The sequence below is a fragment of the Sphaeroforma arctica genome, assembly GCF_001186125.1.
Source record: "Sphaeroforma arctica JP610 unplaced genomic scaffold supercont1.788, whole genome shotgun sequence".
Taxonomy (NCBI): Eukaryota; class Ichthyosporea; order Ichthyophonida; genus Sphaeroforma; species Sphaeroforma arctica.
The window spans coordinates 24,368-40,004 of record NW_014039770.1 but is presented as its reverse complement, the minus strand read 5'-3'; the positions used below and the strand labels follow the sequence as shown (position 1 = coordinate 40,004).

The following is a 15,637-nucleotide window of genomic DNA, read 5'->3' as shown; positions in this document are numbered from 1 at the left end:
TAAACAGAACGTATTCAAGACAATCTTGCTTAAAGCATGGACCAACATGTTCAGAGAAAGTATTGAAATCAAAGGTATCGATGACTGGAGTCTAAAAAGTTTAAAGGTGGCTCCAACTATTGCCCAAGGAGCCGTGGAAGGTACGGCTGCAACAGTAGATATCACTAAAGACTCGTCAATGGCCAAGAAAATGAATGACGAGGCATTGGCTCTCAATAGCAAGAAGGTGACCACTGCAGCATCAAACTTTAAGAAGGACAACTTTAGCCTTCTATCCTCACGAAAAAGGAAACCAGTGGCATCATCTTAATCGCTCCGGCTTTGAGTATCCGATTGTCAGAGCTGGCATATCAGCCCATGATTAAGCACGAAGACTTTGCGTCTCAAGTCATGAAAAACTTAAAATAAGTAGAAGTTGATCTACACAACTTTGTGCTAGCCTGCTATTCGAAAGAGTAAGATAAAGCGATAGTAGAGATAGCCTATGAAACCGGTGGGCTACCGCTTATAAGATCCAAAACAATTTGCTGAAAGCAAAAAAAAAATGGGATTGAGAGCTAGGTACCATGTGATGGGGTATTGGTACAGACATTCAACAGTACCATCATGGTGTTTTTTTATTTCTTTTTCTTTTTCTTAAGTTGGACTTAGAGTTGTTTTATTTGTAATTGCGATTGGAAGGTTGTTGCGAGGCATGAAATGATATAGAATGAAATATCATGCATCCAATGAAATTAAATCTGATCTTAGTTACTGACACCGAATAAATCTAGACCGAAATATTGAGTGATTAGAGCGGAGCCACAAAGACAAAAGTCTCAGTCTTACATCCCTAATCTTTGTCTCATTACCAAGGGCTGAAGTTAAACTTAAAATTACAAAGTGCTAATTTACTTTGAAATCGTACTTCCTTCACGTTAACTTATTGACATCGATAGTCAGTCTGGTAAGTCTGACTTTTACACAGAAAAAGAAATAGGAAGAGGCGGTCGTGGCGGCGGCCTTGAGGGCCAACCCAGCGGGAGGCGTAGCAAGAGCTGCCACTAGCTCTGGTGAAGTCAGCTGGGACAGTAGCTGCCAGTGCCACAAAGTTTGTGGTACCTGACAAACACTGACATGGGAGCATTGCTATAGCTGTAGTAAATGGAGTAACGATTGAGTTACTTGGATTTGGATGCTACTCCTACGCTGATAACCACAGCTTTAGTAGAACGCATGAAATAGCAATATCAGCGTATTCCGGGGAGAGGTATACCGGAATTGCGGAGATGGGTGAACTAACACCCAGAGGTGAGGTGGTGGTAGACGTACAAGTATTGCGGAGATGGGTAAACTAACACCCATAGGTGAGGTGGTGGTAGACGTACAAGTATCATCATGGAAGACGTACACGAAAATGATAGATATGAAGTGCTTGGTGGTAACAGGTATACCCATGAACTGTGACTTATTGGTGGGATACAAAGTCTGCAGGAGTTATGTTGGCATATAGTTTGGAGGAAACAAGTGTTGACGATAGTACCACAAGAAGAGCTGATGGATTCAGCTCGAATACTGGCGATGGAATACATAATAGCGGCTACAGTATGTGAGGAAGATGAGGAACTCATGAGGAAGAGTGCATCAGGAGTCACACATGCTTTGCCTAGGCTTAGTGAAAATTACTGTACATCTGAGTGGATGGATGATGAGCAGGAATACGAGGTCTGAGATAAGGCGATGGACCCAGATCTTGCAACCGTAGGTATATACAAGCTGGCGGAGAGAGTGTGAGCATCATCAAAAGAAGAACCACACACTTTACTAGCCGTCTTTGAGGCTGTTGCGTACGATGCCATGCATCTCAAATTCCTGAATGTAGCAGACTTAGTGTTGTATGAGAACGATGATGCTGTCCCTCAATATTGAAGCTACTTTTATAACGACGAAGTACGGGGAAAGGCGTTATTTATGAAGGTATCAGCTTGGTTGAAGGCAGGCATCACAGAGAAGATTACGAAGAGCGAGTGGTGCTCAGCTCCCCATCTGATTTACAAGAACCGGGGGTAACACCTGTGGTGGTAGACGATTGGCGGTGTTGTGTCAATTTGAAAAGAGTAAACACACAATTCAGAGCTATACCTAATCATATACCTACAGAACGTGGCTATTTGTCGAAGTTAAAGAACAAAAACTATATAACGACCATGGATATGGGTCAGGCATTCTGTCAGTTGAGGGTGGCGCCTCAGTCACATAAATACTTGTCTTTTAAAACACCATTTGGAAGAGACTCATTTGTAGGGATGCCCTTCGTGTTAAAGGAGGCATCATGGAGGTGTCAGCAAGTGTTGGAGGATATATTTGCAGGATTGGATAATCTGGTCTGCTATATAGATGACATATTATTTGCACACAACGACCCAATGGAACACTGGTAGTGTCTCAAGCTGTTCATGGAGAGGTGTCAACGGTATAATGTGCAATAAAGACTGTCAAAATATATGGTTGCTCAGTATAGAACTCCGGTGGTGGTTATTGGAAGGTTGGTCGACTACAGAGGATCAACAATGGATGATGTGCGTCTACATGCTCTGCTAGAACTTAGTGAACCAACATCGAAAGACCTACTGAAGTCATGGTATCATACAGTACGTTGGTGGGCTGAGTACGCGCCCAATTTTGCGAGGATACTACAACCTGTGGCCATACTACTCAAAGAAGACAGCATTTTCACATGGGAAGAACCACAACGAGCAGCATTTCACAAAATTGTGGAATTTTTGAGGCAATGTGCAGTGTTGGTCGAACCGCTTCCTACAGAACAACTCGTGATGTTTGCAGATGCATGTGAGTCTGTGGGGATAGGTGGGGTACTTACTGTGTTGAGAGACGGTAACTTTCTTCCAGTCAGCTTCTCGTCGCGTTATGATGGGGCACAGAAGGCCTGTCACATTTCTGATAAAGAGGCGTTGGCCCTGGTGTATGGAATACGAAAGAATGTACGGATACTGAGACGAACGACGAAAGTAATACGTTTATACACAGATCACCAACCGTTAGTTGTACTATTTTATAAGCCTAGGGAGTCATTCGTGTATGATATGAGAGGCAGACAAATGTGACGATATTTTAACGTGGTACGCGACTTCGACGTAGAAATAGTTCACATACCCGGAGAGGTCAGTCCGGTCGCAGATGTGTTATCACGTTTGTGTGTCACCATAGACCCTATTTTGCGCCTAAGAGGGGGCAGTGAGGATCTTCGAGTACACTTCGCTGATCCCCTGGTGTCTATGCCTTCCACAGAAGAATACCAATTGACGTCTCAATACTTCCGCGCTGCCGATAAACGTTGGGGGCCACATACGGCTGACGAGTTTGCACTCCCCGGCAATGCGATACTCCCTAATTACTGTGTTCCTACGTTAAAAGGGGGGGGGTATTTGTACGACACTGGGGCGACCCCAGTGTAAACTGGTTCTTTAATCCCCCTTGGACTCTGTTACCAGCAGTAGTACAGAAGGCAAAGGAAGAAAAGCCTGGTGCACGTTAGTCTGTCCATATTGGCCCTGAACAGGTTGGTTCTCGATTATGGTTGGCTTATTGGCCGACGACCCTATAGTCATCCCGAAATGTGCAGGAGTATTCAATAGGCACGGTCGGGAAGATGCGGGGCCACCGTCCTTCGTCACTCTCATCTGTAGATTAGGCCCAAGACGATACAATTGAGTGCCGATATAGGGAGAAAGTGCGAAGCCTTGGCTAGTGGAGAAGACGTCGTGGATACAGTGCCTCGTACGCCATCACAAACGCAATTAGCTGTTAAGGTACAGATGGATCACAAAGCTGTGAGGAATGGGGCGCGACAAGTAGCTGCTTCTTTAGTCATAGGGTCTTGTCCACCAATAGAAGTGGAGGGAATGTCAAGCTTAGATCAAGCACTACTTAAGACTGAGCAATGTTTTATAGAATATGTACGACGCCAACAAGAGTAAGCAAGGGTAGAGACATGTGGCATACCAGTCATCGCTGTGTCAGTAAACGTCGCCTCTACGGCGGAAACGGGTAGTGAAGCAGGCTCTGCACTTCGACGCAAGGCTATTCCTCTACCAACGGACCCTTGGCCTGTTCTTTTGGCATGTCCAACACGCAAGTTGTGTGGTGTGGAGCTGACAGGTGCCCAAGTTGTCAAATCCTTGCAGTACCTCCACTTGGCGTATGCTCACGCCGCGCAGACCCGCTTGAAGTACTTGACCAAAGATGTGCTTGGTTGGGACAATCTACGACCTCAGTTGCGGATGATAGGAAGGGTGTGTGCACAATGCCAGCAGTATGGGAGGCCACCTCCAGAATCTTTAGGATTGTTGCATCAACCCGAGCGAACAGTGGTCATTACCGCCAACTGGAGCCTGGACGTCGTGGACATTCCAATGGCTCCTACTGGCGAATCCTCGGTACTGGTAGCAGTATATAAGATGTATAAACTATTAGTGGTTAGCATCTTTACGCAAGCAATGAAAACCTCTATGAGAGTTATTAAGTTCATGCGTGAGCAAGTGTTTCCGTGAGGGCTTCCTCAACAAATTACTGCTGACAAGGATAGTGTATTCGATTGCAAGAGGTTTTAAAGACTTCGCGTTAGAGCAAGGCATGTTTGTACATCTTACTTCAGTCGCACATCATGGATGAAATGAAAGGGTAGAGAGGGCTATACGCACTCAGGAAGAGTGGATGGCCCCTCTAAATAAGTCATCGACATACCATGACTGGGTGTCGAATGTGTACGCAGCGGCGTCAGCTCATAATGCCACAGTCGTGCCGCAGACAGACTTTTCTCCCTTCTTTCTTTACACTGGTAGTACGATGGGTCCCAACAATTGACCTTATAGGTTAAGATTGGTACTATGCTAGTCGAGGATATTGGCCTTCCTGCGGTCATCAGAGACCGTATTGCAACTCGTTTGTATACACGACGACGGCTTACACAACAATGCAACACAGACAAGTCGCGGCGGGACACACCACAAATCCCAGTAGGAACAACAGTTCGATTTTGGCGTGACATTGGCCATCATAAACTATGTGCCCACTGGTATGCTTCTGCGGAACGTTAGAGCAAGGCATGTTTGTGCATCTTACTTCAGTCGCACATCATGGATGAAATGAAAGGGTAGAGAGGGCTATACGCACTCAGGAAGAGTGGATGGCCCCCTAAATGAGTCATCGACATACTATGACTGGGTGTCGAATGTGTACGCAGCGGCGTCAGCCCATAATGCCACAGTCGTGCCGCAGACAGACTTTTCTCCCTTCTTTCTTCATACTGGTAGTACGATGGGTCCAAACAATTGACCTTATAGGATAAGATTGGTACTATGCTAGTCGAGGATATTGGCCTTCCTGCGGTCATCAGAGACCGTATTGCAACTCGTTTGTATACACGACGACGGCTTACACAACAATGTAACGCAGACAAGTCGCGGCGAGACACACCACAAATCCCAGTAGGAACAACAGTTTGATTTTGGCGTGACATTGGCCATCATAAACTATGTGCCCACTGGTATGCTCCTGCGGAACCCATTGGACATGAAAGCACTACTCTTCACGTGTTGTTATACAAGAATAAGACAGTGAAGATACATCGTGCTTTCATCGATTACTACCACACGGATAAATATGAGTATGAGGAGACAGACTCTACACATATTAATCGCCTTGCCTGTACTTCTTAACATCCAAGGCAGCCAAGGAATGGGCCCAACGGATGCGGTCCGTTTGGGGACGATATCAACAGCTGTGTGATCTACCTAGGAGCAACATTGTGCTACATTGTGTACCGCAATTGTCACCTCGTTTGAGCTCTTGCCAGAGCTGGTGACATACTTGAAATCTACGGGTGTCTCCCATTCTCAGCTGCGAATGTGCACACAGATGGGTTATAATCAATCACTACGCCAGACGCAGATGGACAACTGGATGAATGAGGATACTGGTATCGCCAGATGATCTCATCTTAATAGTATACCTATTACATTACTTATATATATATTCGTTACTAAGAAGAACTCAGTGGTCATAGCCCCTTAGATATACATGTGCGATGCGACATTTCTGTGTTGACCTGAATGGCCACCGATTTGTATTAGCACCGCACCTTTTATACATGATAAAAAAATCAAAGTCACATTTGTTCGCATACCTTGTTCTCTGGTTGCCAGTGTCATATCGTCTATGAAGACTCTTAGTTTATTTGCTCGGACATTGCGGTAGGCTGCACGTTTATGAATGCTACGAGGTGATGTGGGTATCCCAGGCGTTTGTTCATTTGTTCGAGTATGCGTGCGCCTTGTCCAGGTTTCTCGAAGGCGCTTGAGATTGCTCGTTCTCACGATCGCTACTGTCCGACAATAGTGCGGGCATGCTGTTGTCACTATTCTCGAATCCGCTATAGGACACCTCCAGTTTAGTAGGATTCCCCCGATCTGTTTGACGCAAGGGTGCATGGAAGGGCCGATTGTTGTAGTAAGGTCGTGGTACTTGGGCAACACGTCTGTTGAAGTCCCGGTACGTGATTGCAAAACGACTATATAACTCGTGCCGGATATTGATATTGTCATGCGCGGGTAGTGGTTCTATTTCCGAGTTTATGTGGGGTAATGAGGGGTTCGTAACGTTCCCTCCCACGAGTAATGTTTGATAGATTAAATGTTGTACATAGCAATGACGGCTATAGTCTGTTTTTACAGTGTGCATCTCGTGTTTTAGTAGTAAGTCACCCTTTATATCTGATTTATGGGTCTGAGGAACTTCTGTTGTGCTTTTGTGGTGATTTGATGATGATGTTTTTTCACATAGGTGTCCGTCCAAACACATTTCTGCAGCATTTTGTACCATTGCGGAATTGTCGTGTTTGTCACACAAGAAATCACAACACAATTACTTAAAGCGGTCAGGCACATACGTGTTGTATTTTTCGTGTTGCTGTTTTCTACAAGTGATGTTTGAATTTTCTGATATGCTGGCGACTGTATATGTATATTGTTCTATGCCATTGGGCTGATATATGTTCATACTACAGTCAGGTAACACTGTGCAGAATCCACAGAGACGCGTATTACGGTACTTGTCTCTGTGGAGGGGCGTGTAATGCGCACATCGTACTCTGCCACATTCCATTCAGAAGAAGTTTACTCCAATATGAAATAATTTTCAGTGTGGTATTAGGCATATATAATTTATACATGAGAATATAATTTGTGATGTTGAGGTTAATATAAGCACACATGTGATAATATAATATATATGAGATTCTGGTATTGAACATGAAGAAGGCACATTTTGGAGAATGAGGATTATTAACAAGCATATAACAGGTTAGTACGTGATATAAGAACAGCATTATATGTGCAACTACCTGATAACACGGCAGTGATGAAATGTGATGATGTGATAAGAGCAGATGTGATGTTCACACGACATAACGAATCGATGTTATGAACATCAGATAAAGATTGATTAGTGGAAAACAGTATATCGTACAGTATACATCGAAGTATACATACCTGAACTCAGAATATACAGATGTGAAGCCATAAGATGATGATGCGCACATGTGAGTGAAGTTATGGATGTTGCTTTATGAAGGATGTGATGAGCAAGGCTCTGTTGAACGATCGACCTTTAGAAAGACTATTGGATGTCGACATGAGTATAAGTTACGGTGGAAGACGCTTAGACTAATGCTAGGTTATCTAAATATGCAGTAATATATCTTGTAGATTATTATAGTGGACACTGAGTGTTGTGCACAAGTTACTGATTATACTGTATAAGTATAGATAAAGTGTGCCCATAAGTTCATTCTAACAACTATAGAGGTTTACAACTTGAGTAGTAAACAGTGCGAATTAACAAAGCTTTTCTCTGCCACAAGGTGGTTTTCCTTAAACCATATAGAGCACAAATTACTCAATTTCGCGCACTACATTCTTCATTTTCTTCTTGTGTCACTTTTGACTTGTGTGTGTGTTAAAAGAGCGTCAGCGAAGGCGAAGGCGCCCGCGAAGCCTACACTCCCTACGGCCTACAGGCGGCTACTTGCTACCGCAGCGGCGTAAAGCCTACACTTTTACAGGCTACAGCCCTGAGAAGCTGGTATCAGTGGTAAATATCACTGGTATGTATTGGCAATTTGGCATTTCCGCGTTTGGCAATGTTCCTTCTTTTTTTTAATTTAAAAAAGGACGTAAAATGAGCATCGTTGTGACGACTGCTGAAGTGACGAGTCAGTACTCAGTCACGAGTTGCGACTTGCGAGCTGCGACTTGCGAGTTGCGACCTGCTGGCTGCTGTTTGACTGCGATTATTCCGTATTCGATACCCAGGTCCCAGTTGCCCACACGGGGCCACGAGAGAGTCCGCTTCTCCTGCCTTAAGCCTCACGCCTCATGCCTCACGTCCACGATTCCACGGCCTCACATGCTCATGGCCTCACGGGCTCACAGGGCACAGGCCCACACCCAGTCACTCACAGGCCACAGCCTCACTATCGGAGTAAAACCTAGTTTATTCCTTTCTACCAAACCCCCAACTCATGGCATGGTTTACAAGAAATCAGCATGGTTTACAAGAAACCAGTATGGTCCACTTTGAATTGACAACAGGACCAATAGCTTTATTATAAGTCTTACCTAGTATCAACAATGGAGTTTGGTCTTTGAGTAACTCCGTACATAGGTCTCTTTAAGTTATGGGCCTATTTTAGAGAATACTGACATTATCTTATCTAGTATTCAGCTCACCACAAAGGGCGCTACGGTGTCATGGACTGTCCTTGACAAGGATGGCTTCAATATTGATCTCTGGGAAAGCAACATCTGAATAAATATCGGATACCACCTCCCACCGGGTGTCAGCAGCGATCAAAAATGAACTCTTACATGCTCTGACTCCGCTCTGTCATCCTACCCTCCCACGGACCATTTGGCAAGTCACTATCGGAGTAAAACCTAGTCCTGTCTACCAAACCCCCAACTCATGGGTTTTTCCCCACATCCTGTTTTACAAGAAACCAGCTTGGTTTACAAAAAACCAGCATGGTCCACTTTGAATTGACAACAGGACCAATAAATTTATTATAAGCCTTACCTAGTATCAACAATGGAGTTTGGTCTTTTAGTAAATCCGTACATAGGTATCTTTAGGTTATGGGCCTATTTTAGATAATATTGACATTATCTTATCTAGTATTCAGCTCACCAGAAAGGGCGTTACGGTGTCCTGGACTGTCCTTGTCAAGGATGGCCTCAATATTGACCTCTGGGAAGGTTCGCACCGGGTGTCAGCAGAGATCGAAAATGAACTCTTACATGCTCTGACTCCGCTCCGTCATCCTACCCTCCCACGGACCATTTGGCAAGTATATATTCCTTCCTGTATACCGAGAGGACAGCAAATACCTTAAGGCGCAATCTCTGATTATTTAATATCTATCTGATGAGGTAGTAAGCTCCCTCAACCAAGGGCACCTAGCTACCCCATCTTGGATACTACTTTTAAACGTGAGGCTGATGAACACATGCGTACATAGGCCGCTCGTCGCACCAAGCTCTAAGACGCCCCGACGCGGAATTCTTATCTCCACTGATGATTTTTAATATCGATATTTTCCTATTGGTCTCTAGCCTAAGCAGCAGGGATAAACTTGCCAATTCTTGGTTAGTCGTGGCGTCAAGACTACTCTTGCTCAACTGCAAATATCCAAACATCCTAACTTTCTCAATGCGCCCAAAGTAGCGGCACTTTGCCCTTCTCGTCAAGCAAAGAGAGTCCTCTCGTCAACTGAAGCCACATCTCAGCAACTCGTTAAGTATTCTGATCGCCTTGAAGGAAAACCGAAAAATAAGAGCTGTTTCTCGCAGACATGGCAAGTACCAGGTCGGTTGGTTTAGGTTGGGTGGTTCAGTCATAATCTCGTCTTGGGTAAATTTTGTGATAGGAGCGAATCAGCCGGTGGTAAGCCAGCACTATCACCCAACGGGGAAGGTTAAGATAAATCCTCCCAGAAGCGGATCGTGTGGACTAAGATCGAAGTACTCGCAACACTTTCCAGTTTTGTAGTAAATAAGGTAAATGACTCAACAAACAAACCTAATACTAGGTTGGTTAATTCAGTCATTCACTTTACCTACCACACCGCACCCGCACGCGTCCACCAGCCGGACGCTCACCGTGCTTTATCTACTGGCCAACAAACCGTACTGTCAATGTGTATATGCGTGGCTGTGGTCGCTGTGGTACTAAGCGCCATATGACAAGGATTGCAGCTGGACCTCTGGTTTGCGACAGTTGTCAAGCTAAAAACCACAAATCAGACAACTTTTCTTATCCGTTAGTCCGCATGTGCACTATTATAGACAGTAGCACTGGAATAATTTTTTTACACTTAAAACTGATTCTTTTCCACTTAAATTGGCCAATGATTCTATCATTCGCATACTTCAATGTGGTCTTCTCCTAGGCTAGATAACGTGCTGGAGTGTGTTGATACGGGTAAAATCCTTGGAGACAAAATCTCCACCACGATCGCATTTGAGTTCTCGGAGATTTGCGAGGTAGTCTTGCCTATGTCAGTGTAGAAGAGGTCTAATGTTGCACTGGTATCGTCTTTGTGGTTGAGTGGATAGATGAAAGGTTGTCCGCTATTAGCATCTACATATTTGATGTTGTATGCATAGCCAGTCGGGAAAGCAGGTAAACCCGTGTGTAGGTCAACATGAAAGACATTCCAACTGGTGGCAAAGTATTCTCGTCCTTTGTTTTGCGTGACACTGGACGTCTGCGCATTTGCGGGCACAGGGGTGGCGCGCGGACGATATGTGCATTTGGCCTTGGCGTCTAGGAGCTCTGTTGTTGGTGGAACTGTGTGTATAGTACTGACCACTCGAGCAATGCAGATATATCGCCACTTAGGTGGTCCGGGAATCTCGGTGCCAGATTGCAAGAATGTATCGGCGGTGGTTTTGATGACTTCTACGTATGAGTGTAACTGAAGTTTCGTCTGGTTGTAGTTGTGTATGTTAGGTTGAAGTGGAAAGACCATTGTAATAAGGCCATATTCCTTTTCAAGCTTGTGAAGTGCCTCGCACCATGTTTTGATACGAAAAAGTATATTACCGTGAAGATGTGTGTTTGGTTGATTCCATGACTGTTTGAAGGCGTCATGCAATGGTGTATCTTGTTCCAGGCTACAATAGATAGAGACCTGTGTATTGTGTTTCTGCGCAAATAGATCGATGTCTATCGCGCCGAAGACATCAGTGACGTGTTTTTGAACGAGAGTAGGATTCAACATCCAGTCATCGTGCGAAGGCTTGGGTAGGGGGGTAGGCGTGATGTTGCTCTGAGACAGCGTTTGTGGTGTGTCGGATCGATGTCCTAACCGGTCTTGTCAGTTCTCAATGGTGCTGGCTGTGAAGCTGGCCGCTGTGTATTGGCCATTGTGGGTTGGGATAGGATGTAAGACTTGTTATCGAGTATGCAACACTCGGTGGGAACGGAGGCATTCGGTTCCGGCGGGAAATATATGCCATAATTGTGTCGTTGTAGTAATTGTACGAATAAAATATTTTGAGTCGCGGTTGGCATAATAAGAACTGGGCCAAGGCCTGGGATTAAGGATAATTTGACTCTTAACAGGGAACTCTACGATAAAGCAACCAGTGTGTAATTCTTTGACGCCATCTGTGTGGAACGTATATGAACCACTGCTCCGGAGTCGATAAGTGAAGCAGTAAGGGTAACGTTTGCGCGGGCCCTTGTGAGGTAGCATTGAGTATATTAAGCTTATAGTGGCACTCAGGTAGATCATGTGGAGTAGCAGGGCGGGGAGTTGTGAAACTATGTACAGCATGAGTTCCTGTGGATAGGGCTCCGTATCTTCAGTTGTTCGGCCTGTTTTGTTGTCACACTTGCTACATGTGAGAGTCGCACTGTCGACGAGACATTTCTTGCCAATGTGATCCCTGGAGCCGCATCTGCGGCAGATTGATTTGCAGCAGCAGTCGATACCGTGACCGATGTCTTTACATAAGGGGCATGTGATCTCACGAGGTGAACGTTTGTCCTTTGCTTCATTCAAATCTTTCGTAGTGAGCGCGTTGATTCCTGTGGCAGTATTGCATGCGGAAATTTGGTGGTCATCTTCGAATTTAAGAGGCATGCGATAGACCTCGTTGACATCGAGTTTGTCGGTGTCGAGATCGAAGACATTGGATCGGAGGAGCTGGTATTCGTTAACCAGACTATAAAGTAGAGCACAGATAAGGTATTCATCTGGAATAACTTCGTCAGCATCGAGGAGGCCTAGGAAAATTTCCTCCAAAGCCTGCATGGTCTTCTCTGTGGTACCTGATGCCTTAAAGTTGAAAAGGCGTTGCATGCAGTCCCAGAAGCGTCCGTGACTACCAGAGTTGTTTGTGATGCAGATATAGGTAAAGAATTCGGAAGGCGACTTAGAGTAGTGGTTCTTGTATACAGTGTTAATGAGCTCTTCCTGAATGGAGTCGATCATAATACGACGGCATCGTGCATCGACTAGTACGTCGGTACCACATATCTTGTCAGAGGCAGGGTGGAGGCGATGAAGAACACCACAACGTGCGAGCTCCATCTTGAGTCTTATTATACAAGGTCCGAAATTCTCCCAATTCTCCAATTTAGTGCGCTTGTACATCTCTTTGTATTTTGGTCACTCTGAAAGCGCAACACTAGGATCGTCGGCAGTGATACCGTACTTGTCGGCATACGTGGCTGGTTTCGGCTTGGTTGCGCGCTCTAGATGATCGATTATATTGAGTTTTTCTTGGAGTTCTATGCGCGTGTAATTGAGCTCAGCCTGAAGAGCACTGGGTTTGTCAGTCGATTGGTCTGTTTGTTCTTAGAGGCGTGATTGAGTCTTTGTATGACTGTCGGAGAGTTGCGCGTGTTCTGTTCAGTGTTTCGTGTTTAGCTAAAAGTAGATTATGTTATTCCCCAAGTTGCACATTATGGCGTTTGAACCGTCAAGCTCAGTCTGTAAATCTTGATTGTGTTTACGTACGTGGTACAGGTCGCTTGTAGTAAATGTCAGAAGTGCCAAGGCTGCAGTTGTAGAGACGTACACTTCCTGGCGGTCTATACGTAGTTCATCGATGAGTTTACCGATTGCGATTAAGTGTGTATTAGCAGACACAAGATTGCTGTATACGGGACATCGAGATCAATAGTCACGTGTGAATGCTAGCTAAACCCTAAAACTACCGCTCTTTACTGGCCTAGACGGAGGTGTCGTCGACGATTGGCACAAAGTTCATTTATTGACTACAATATCCGCTATGCTAATGCTAAATGGTAACATATCTTTGAATTTATAACAGTTAATGCATCATGTGACACATTACTCGTCATGATTATAACAGTTCCTTCATGTGTGAGATGGTGAAACACTGTTACATATCGATTGCACTTACAACCATACATCATACGCAACAAGGAACATACCTTCATCCGTCACACACATTTATTGCTATGGTTTGTCTAATTCATACTGACTGGCGCCCCTGTACAGCCCCTCAACTATGCTATCATGTCGGAATCATCTCTTGGCTTTGGCGCTCAATACTACTTGATGTGATACATTTGTCCTGGACCTCGTTCCTTCACTTCATACACGCTTGGCCCCTGTGGTTTGCCCTAGTGCACTTCGTACAAATCAGCTAATTCCAATCCTCTGTGCATTTGCTACCCATGTGGTCTGATGCGCAACCGCGTTGACATATTGAGGTTGGACAGGTGTAAATGTTGTGTCCTACTTCTTTGCAAAGTGGGCATGGTCTAGGGGTAGGCTTGGGTTTCTTGGCTTTGTCGTCATTGCTCTACTGGAATGCAAGGATGCGGTTGGGCTCACCGTTAGGCTTCTCTTCTATATCTAAGTGTCACCTTCGAACTTCAGTGCCATAGTATATGCTTCATCGATTGTTAACTTGCTGGTATCAAGTTTGAACATATCGCTACAGAGCATTATACTCGTCTGAGAAACTGTATAGTAGTGCATATGTAAGGTACTTTTCAGGGACTTGCTTCCCTATATCTATCGAGCGCTGTCGTATCTCTTCTAGCTTCTGCATGGATTGTTCGGTTGATCTGCTAGATTTGAAACTAGTGGGTTCGTGTAGTGTTGACCAGAACCCTCTATTGCTACCAGTGTTGTTGGGTCTGCAAATGTGTGCAAATAGCTTGTGTGGTGGTTTAGATAGATGAGGTTTGTAAACTGTGTTGAGAGTTGTCGAGAGAATTAATCAGTTTACGTCGGCAATTGCTGTCTGCTGCTTGTATGGGTTACAGCAGAGACACGCAGTTGTTTGATCTCCATATGTGCCTGAGACAGATCGGCTGTCAAGTTGTTTATTTCTGATTCTAAAGCCTGCTTAAACGGTTTGTTCTCTTCCTTGAGATACAGTTTAGATTGTGTCTGAACTAGTTTATCCTCGAGCTCATTCATCTTTCGTGGGAGTAATTCATGTTCTTCATTCTTGTCATGGTATCGACCTATGAGTTTTGCGTAATTTTGGTATGTTCGTGGCCTAAGTAGATCAGCTCCTCTCCAAGAGGATCGAACTGTTCTATCGATGTATCTTACTTATGTCGTGTATCGTTGTATTGTGTGTATATGGTGTCAAGTTGTGCTATACCGCGTACGGCTTGTGTGGTTAGTGATCCTTTCTTGATGCCACATTCGTTGACACGTTGGATGATATTTTTGAGATGAGTGTTACATCCTTCTATTGTTCTGTAAACTGTACATACAGACCAGATGCGTACTGCGACAGCGATTACTTCGTTGCCTGAGTTGAAGCCTTCAGGCAAATAACAGGAGTTCAATCAGATTGCTCACCAATGTGATGTAGTGTTGTGTTCGCCGATTGCAACTAGATTGTCGACGTACACGATGATTGTGATACTAGGGGTAGGTTGTACTATAGCTTAATCTGGTTGTGTATTTGCCATGGGTGTGGGTGCAGATTCTTTTTGATAGTGTGGATTATTCATTGGTGTTCAGTTGATTGATTTGGAATTCTTCAAGTATGTGTTGCATAAAGCTGATATTGCTTTGTATAGCGTAGTCGTGTTCGTATTCGTGTGTTTACCTCTAGGATACTGGTCAATGCAATTGTCACCGTGTGTTAATTATAGAAAGCTATCTACCGTGTGTACTAGCATAGGCCTATAACCTGTTAAAACACACAAATCTATGATTCCAAGTAGTCTTTATTTCCTTCTTACTTGTCGTACATATGAGTTTTGTGATCCCTTTGTATCACAGAATTATGCTATTTCTTGCCTCGATATTGGCTCTCGATGCCCGCGTACTGCAAATGATTTCTAAGTGCTGTGATAAAACAAACATGTCCAACACGCAACCACAGATACATCGCATAACCCTGGCAAACAATTCATATAAACCTTCAAGGTTACATGCCTGAAAGACGTGATGGTAGCAAATACACTCTGAATCTCTTTTGTGATGGCACTAAATATGCCATTCACTCACACCTCAAGAACAAACAGAACATGCGCAAGCACATCAAGGCCCTCATTGTACATATTCCATGAT

General features: G+C 44.4%; 4 protein-coding genes across 4 annotated transcripts; 1 reads left to right on the top strand and 3 right to left on the bottom strand.

Annotated features, from left to right (window-relative positions):
- Positions 1 to 46: 46 nt before the first annotated feature.
- Positions 47 to 789, top strand: SARC_08606 (hypothetical protein; the record flags this gene model as incomplete). Its single annotated transcript, XM_014297418.1, has 2 exons — positions 47 to 226; positions 289 to 789. 2 exons carry the CDS (start codon positions 47 to 49, stop codon positions 406 to 408), a joined length of 300 nt encoding a protein of 99 aa, XP_014152893.1. The 3' UTR covers positions 409 to 789.
- Positions 790 to 3,370: 2,581 nt separating this feature from the next.
- SARC_08605 (hypothetical protein) lies at positions 3,371 to 4,483 on the bottom strand (the record flags this gene model as incomplete). The annotated part of the gene is made up of 2 exons (XM_014297417.1): positions 3,371 to 3,680; positions 4,379 to 4,483. 2 exons carry the CDS (start codon positions 4,481 to 4,483, stop codon positions 3,465 to 3,467), a joined length of 321 nt encoding a protein of 106 aa, XP_014152892.1. The 3' UTR covers positions 3,371 to 3,464.
- A 5,988-nt stretch (positions 4,484 to 10,471) lies between these two features.
- SARC_08604 (hypothetical protein) lies at positions 10,472 to 11,086 on the bottom strand (the record flags this gene model as incomplete). Its single annotated transcript, XM_014297416.1, has 1 exon — positions 10,472 to 11,086. One exon carries the CDS (start codon positions 11,084 to 11,086, stop codon positions 10,472 to 10,474), a length of 615 nt encoding a protein of 204 aa, XP_014152891.1.
- Positions 11,087 to 11,512: 426 nt separating this feature from the next.
- SARC_08603 (hypothetical protein) lies at positions 11,513 to 12,556 on the bottom strand (the record flags this gene model as incomplete). Its single annotated transcript, XM_014297415.1, has 1 exon — positions 11,513 to 12,556. One exon carries the CDS (start codon positions 12,554 to 12,556, stop codon positions 11,513 to 11,515), a length of 1,044 nt encoding a protein of 347 aa, XP_014152890.1.
- Positions 12,557 to 15,637: the final 3,081 nt, after the last annotated feature.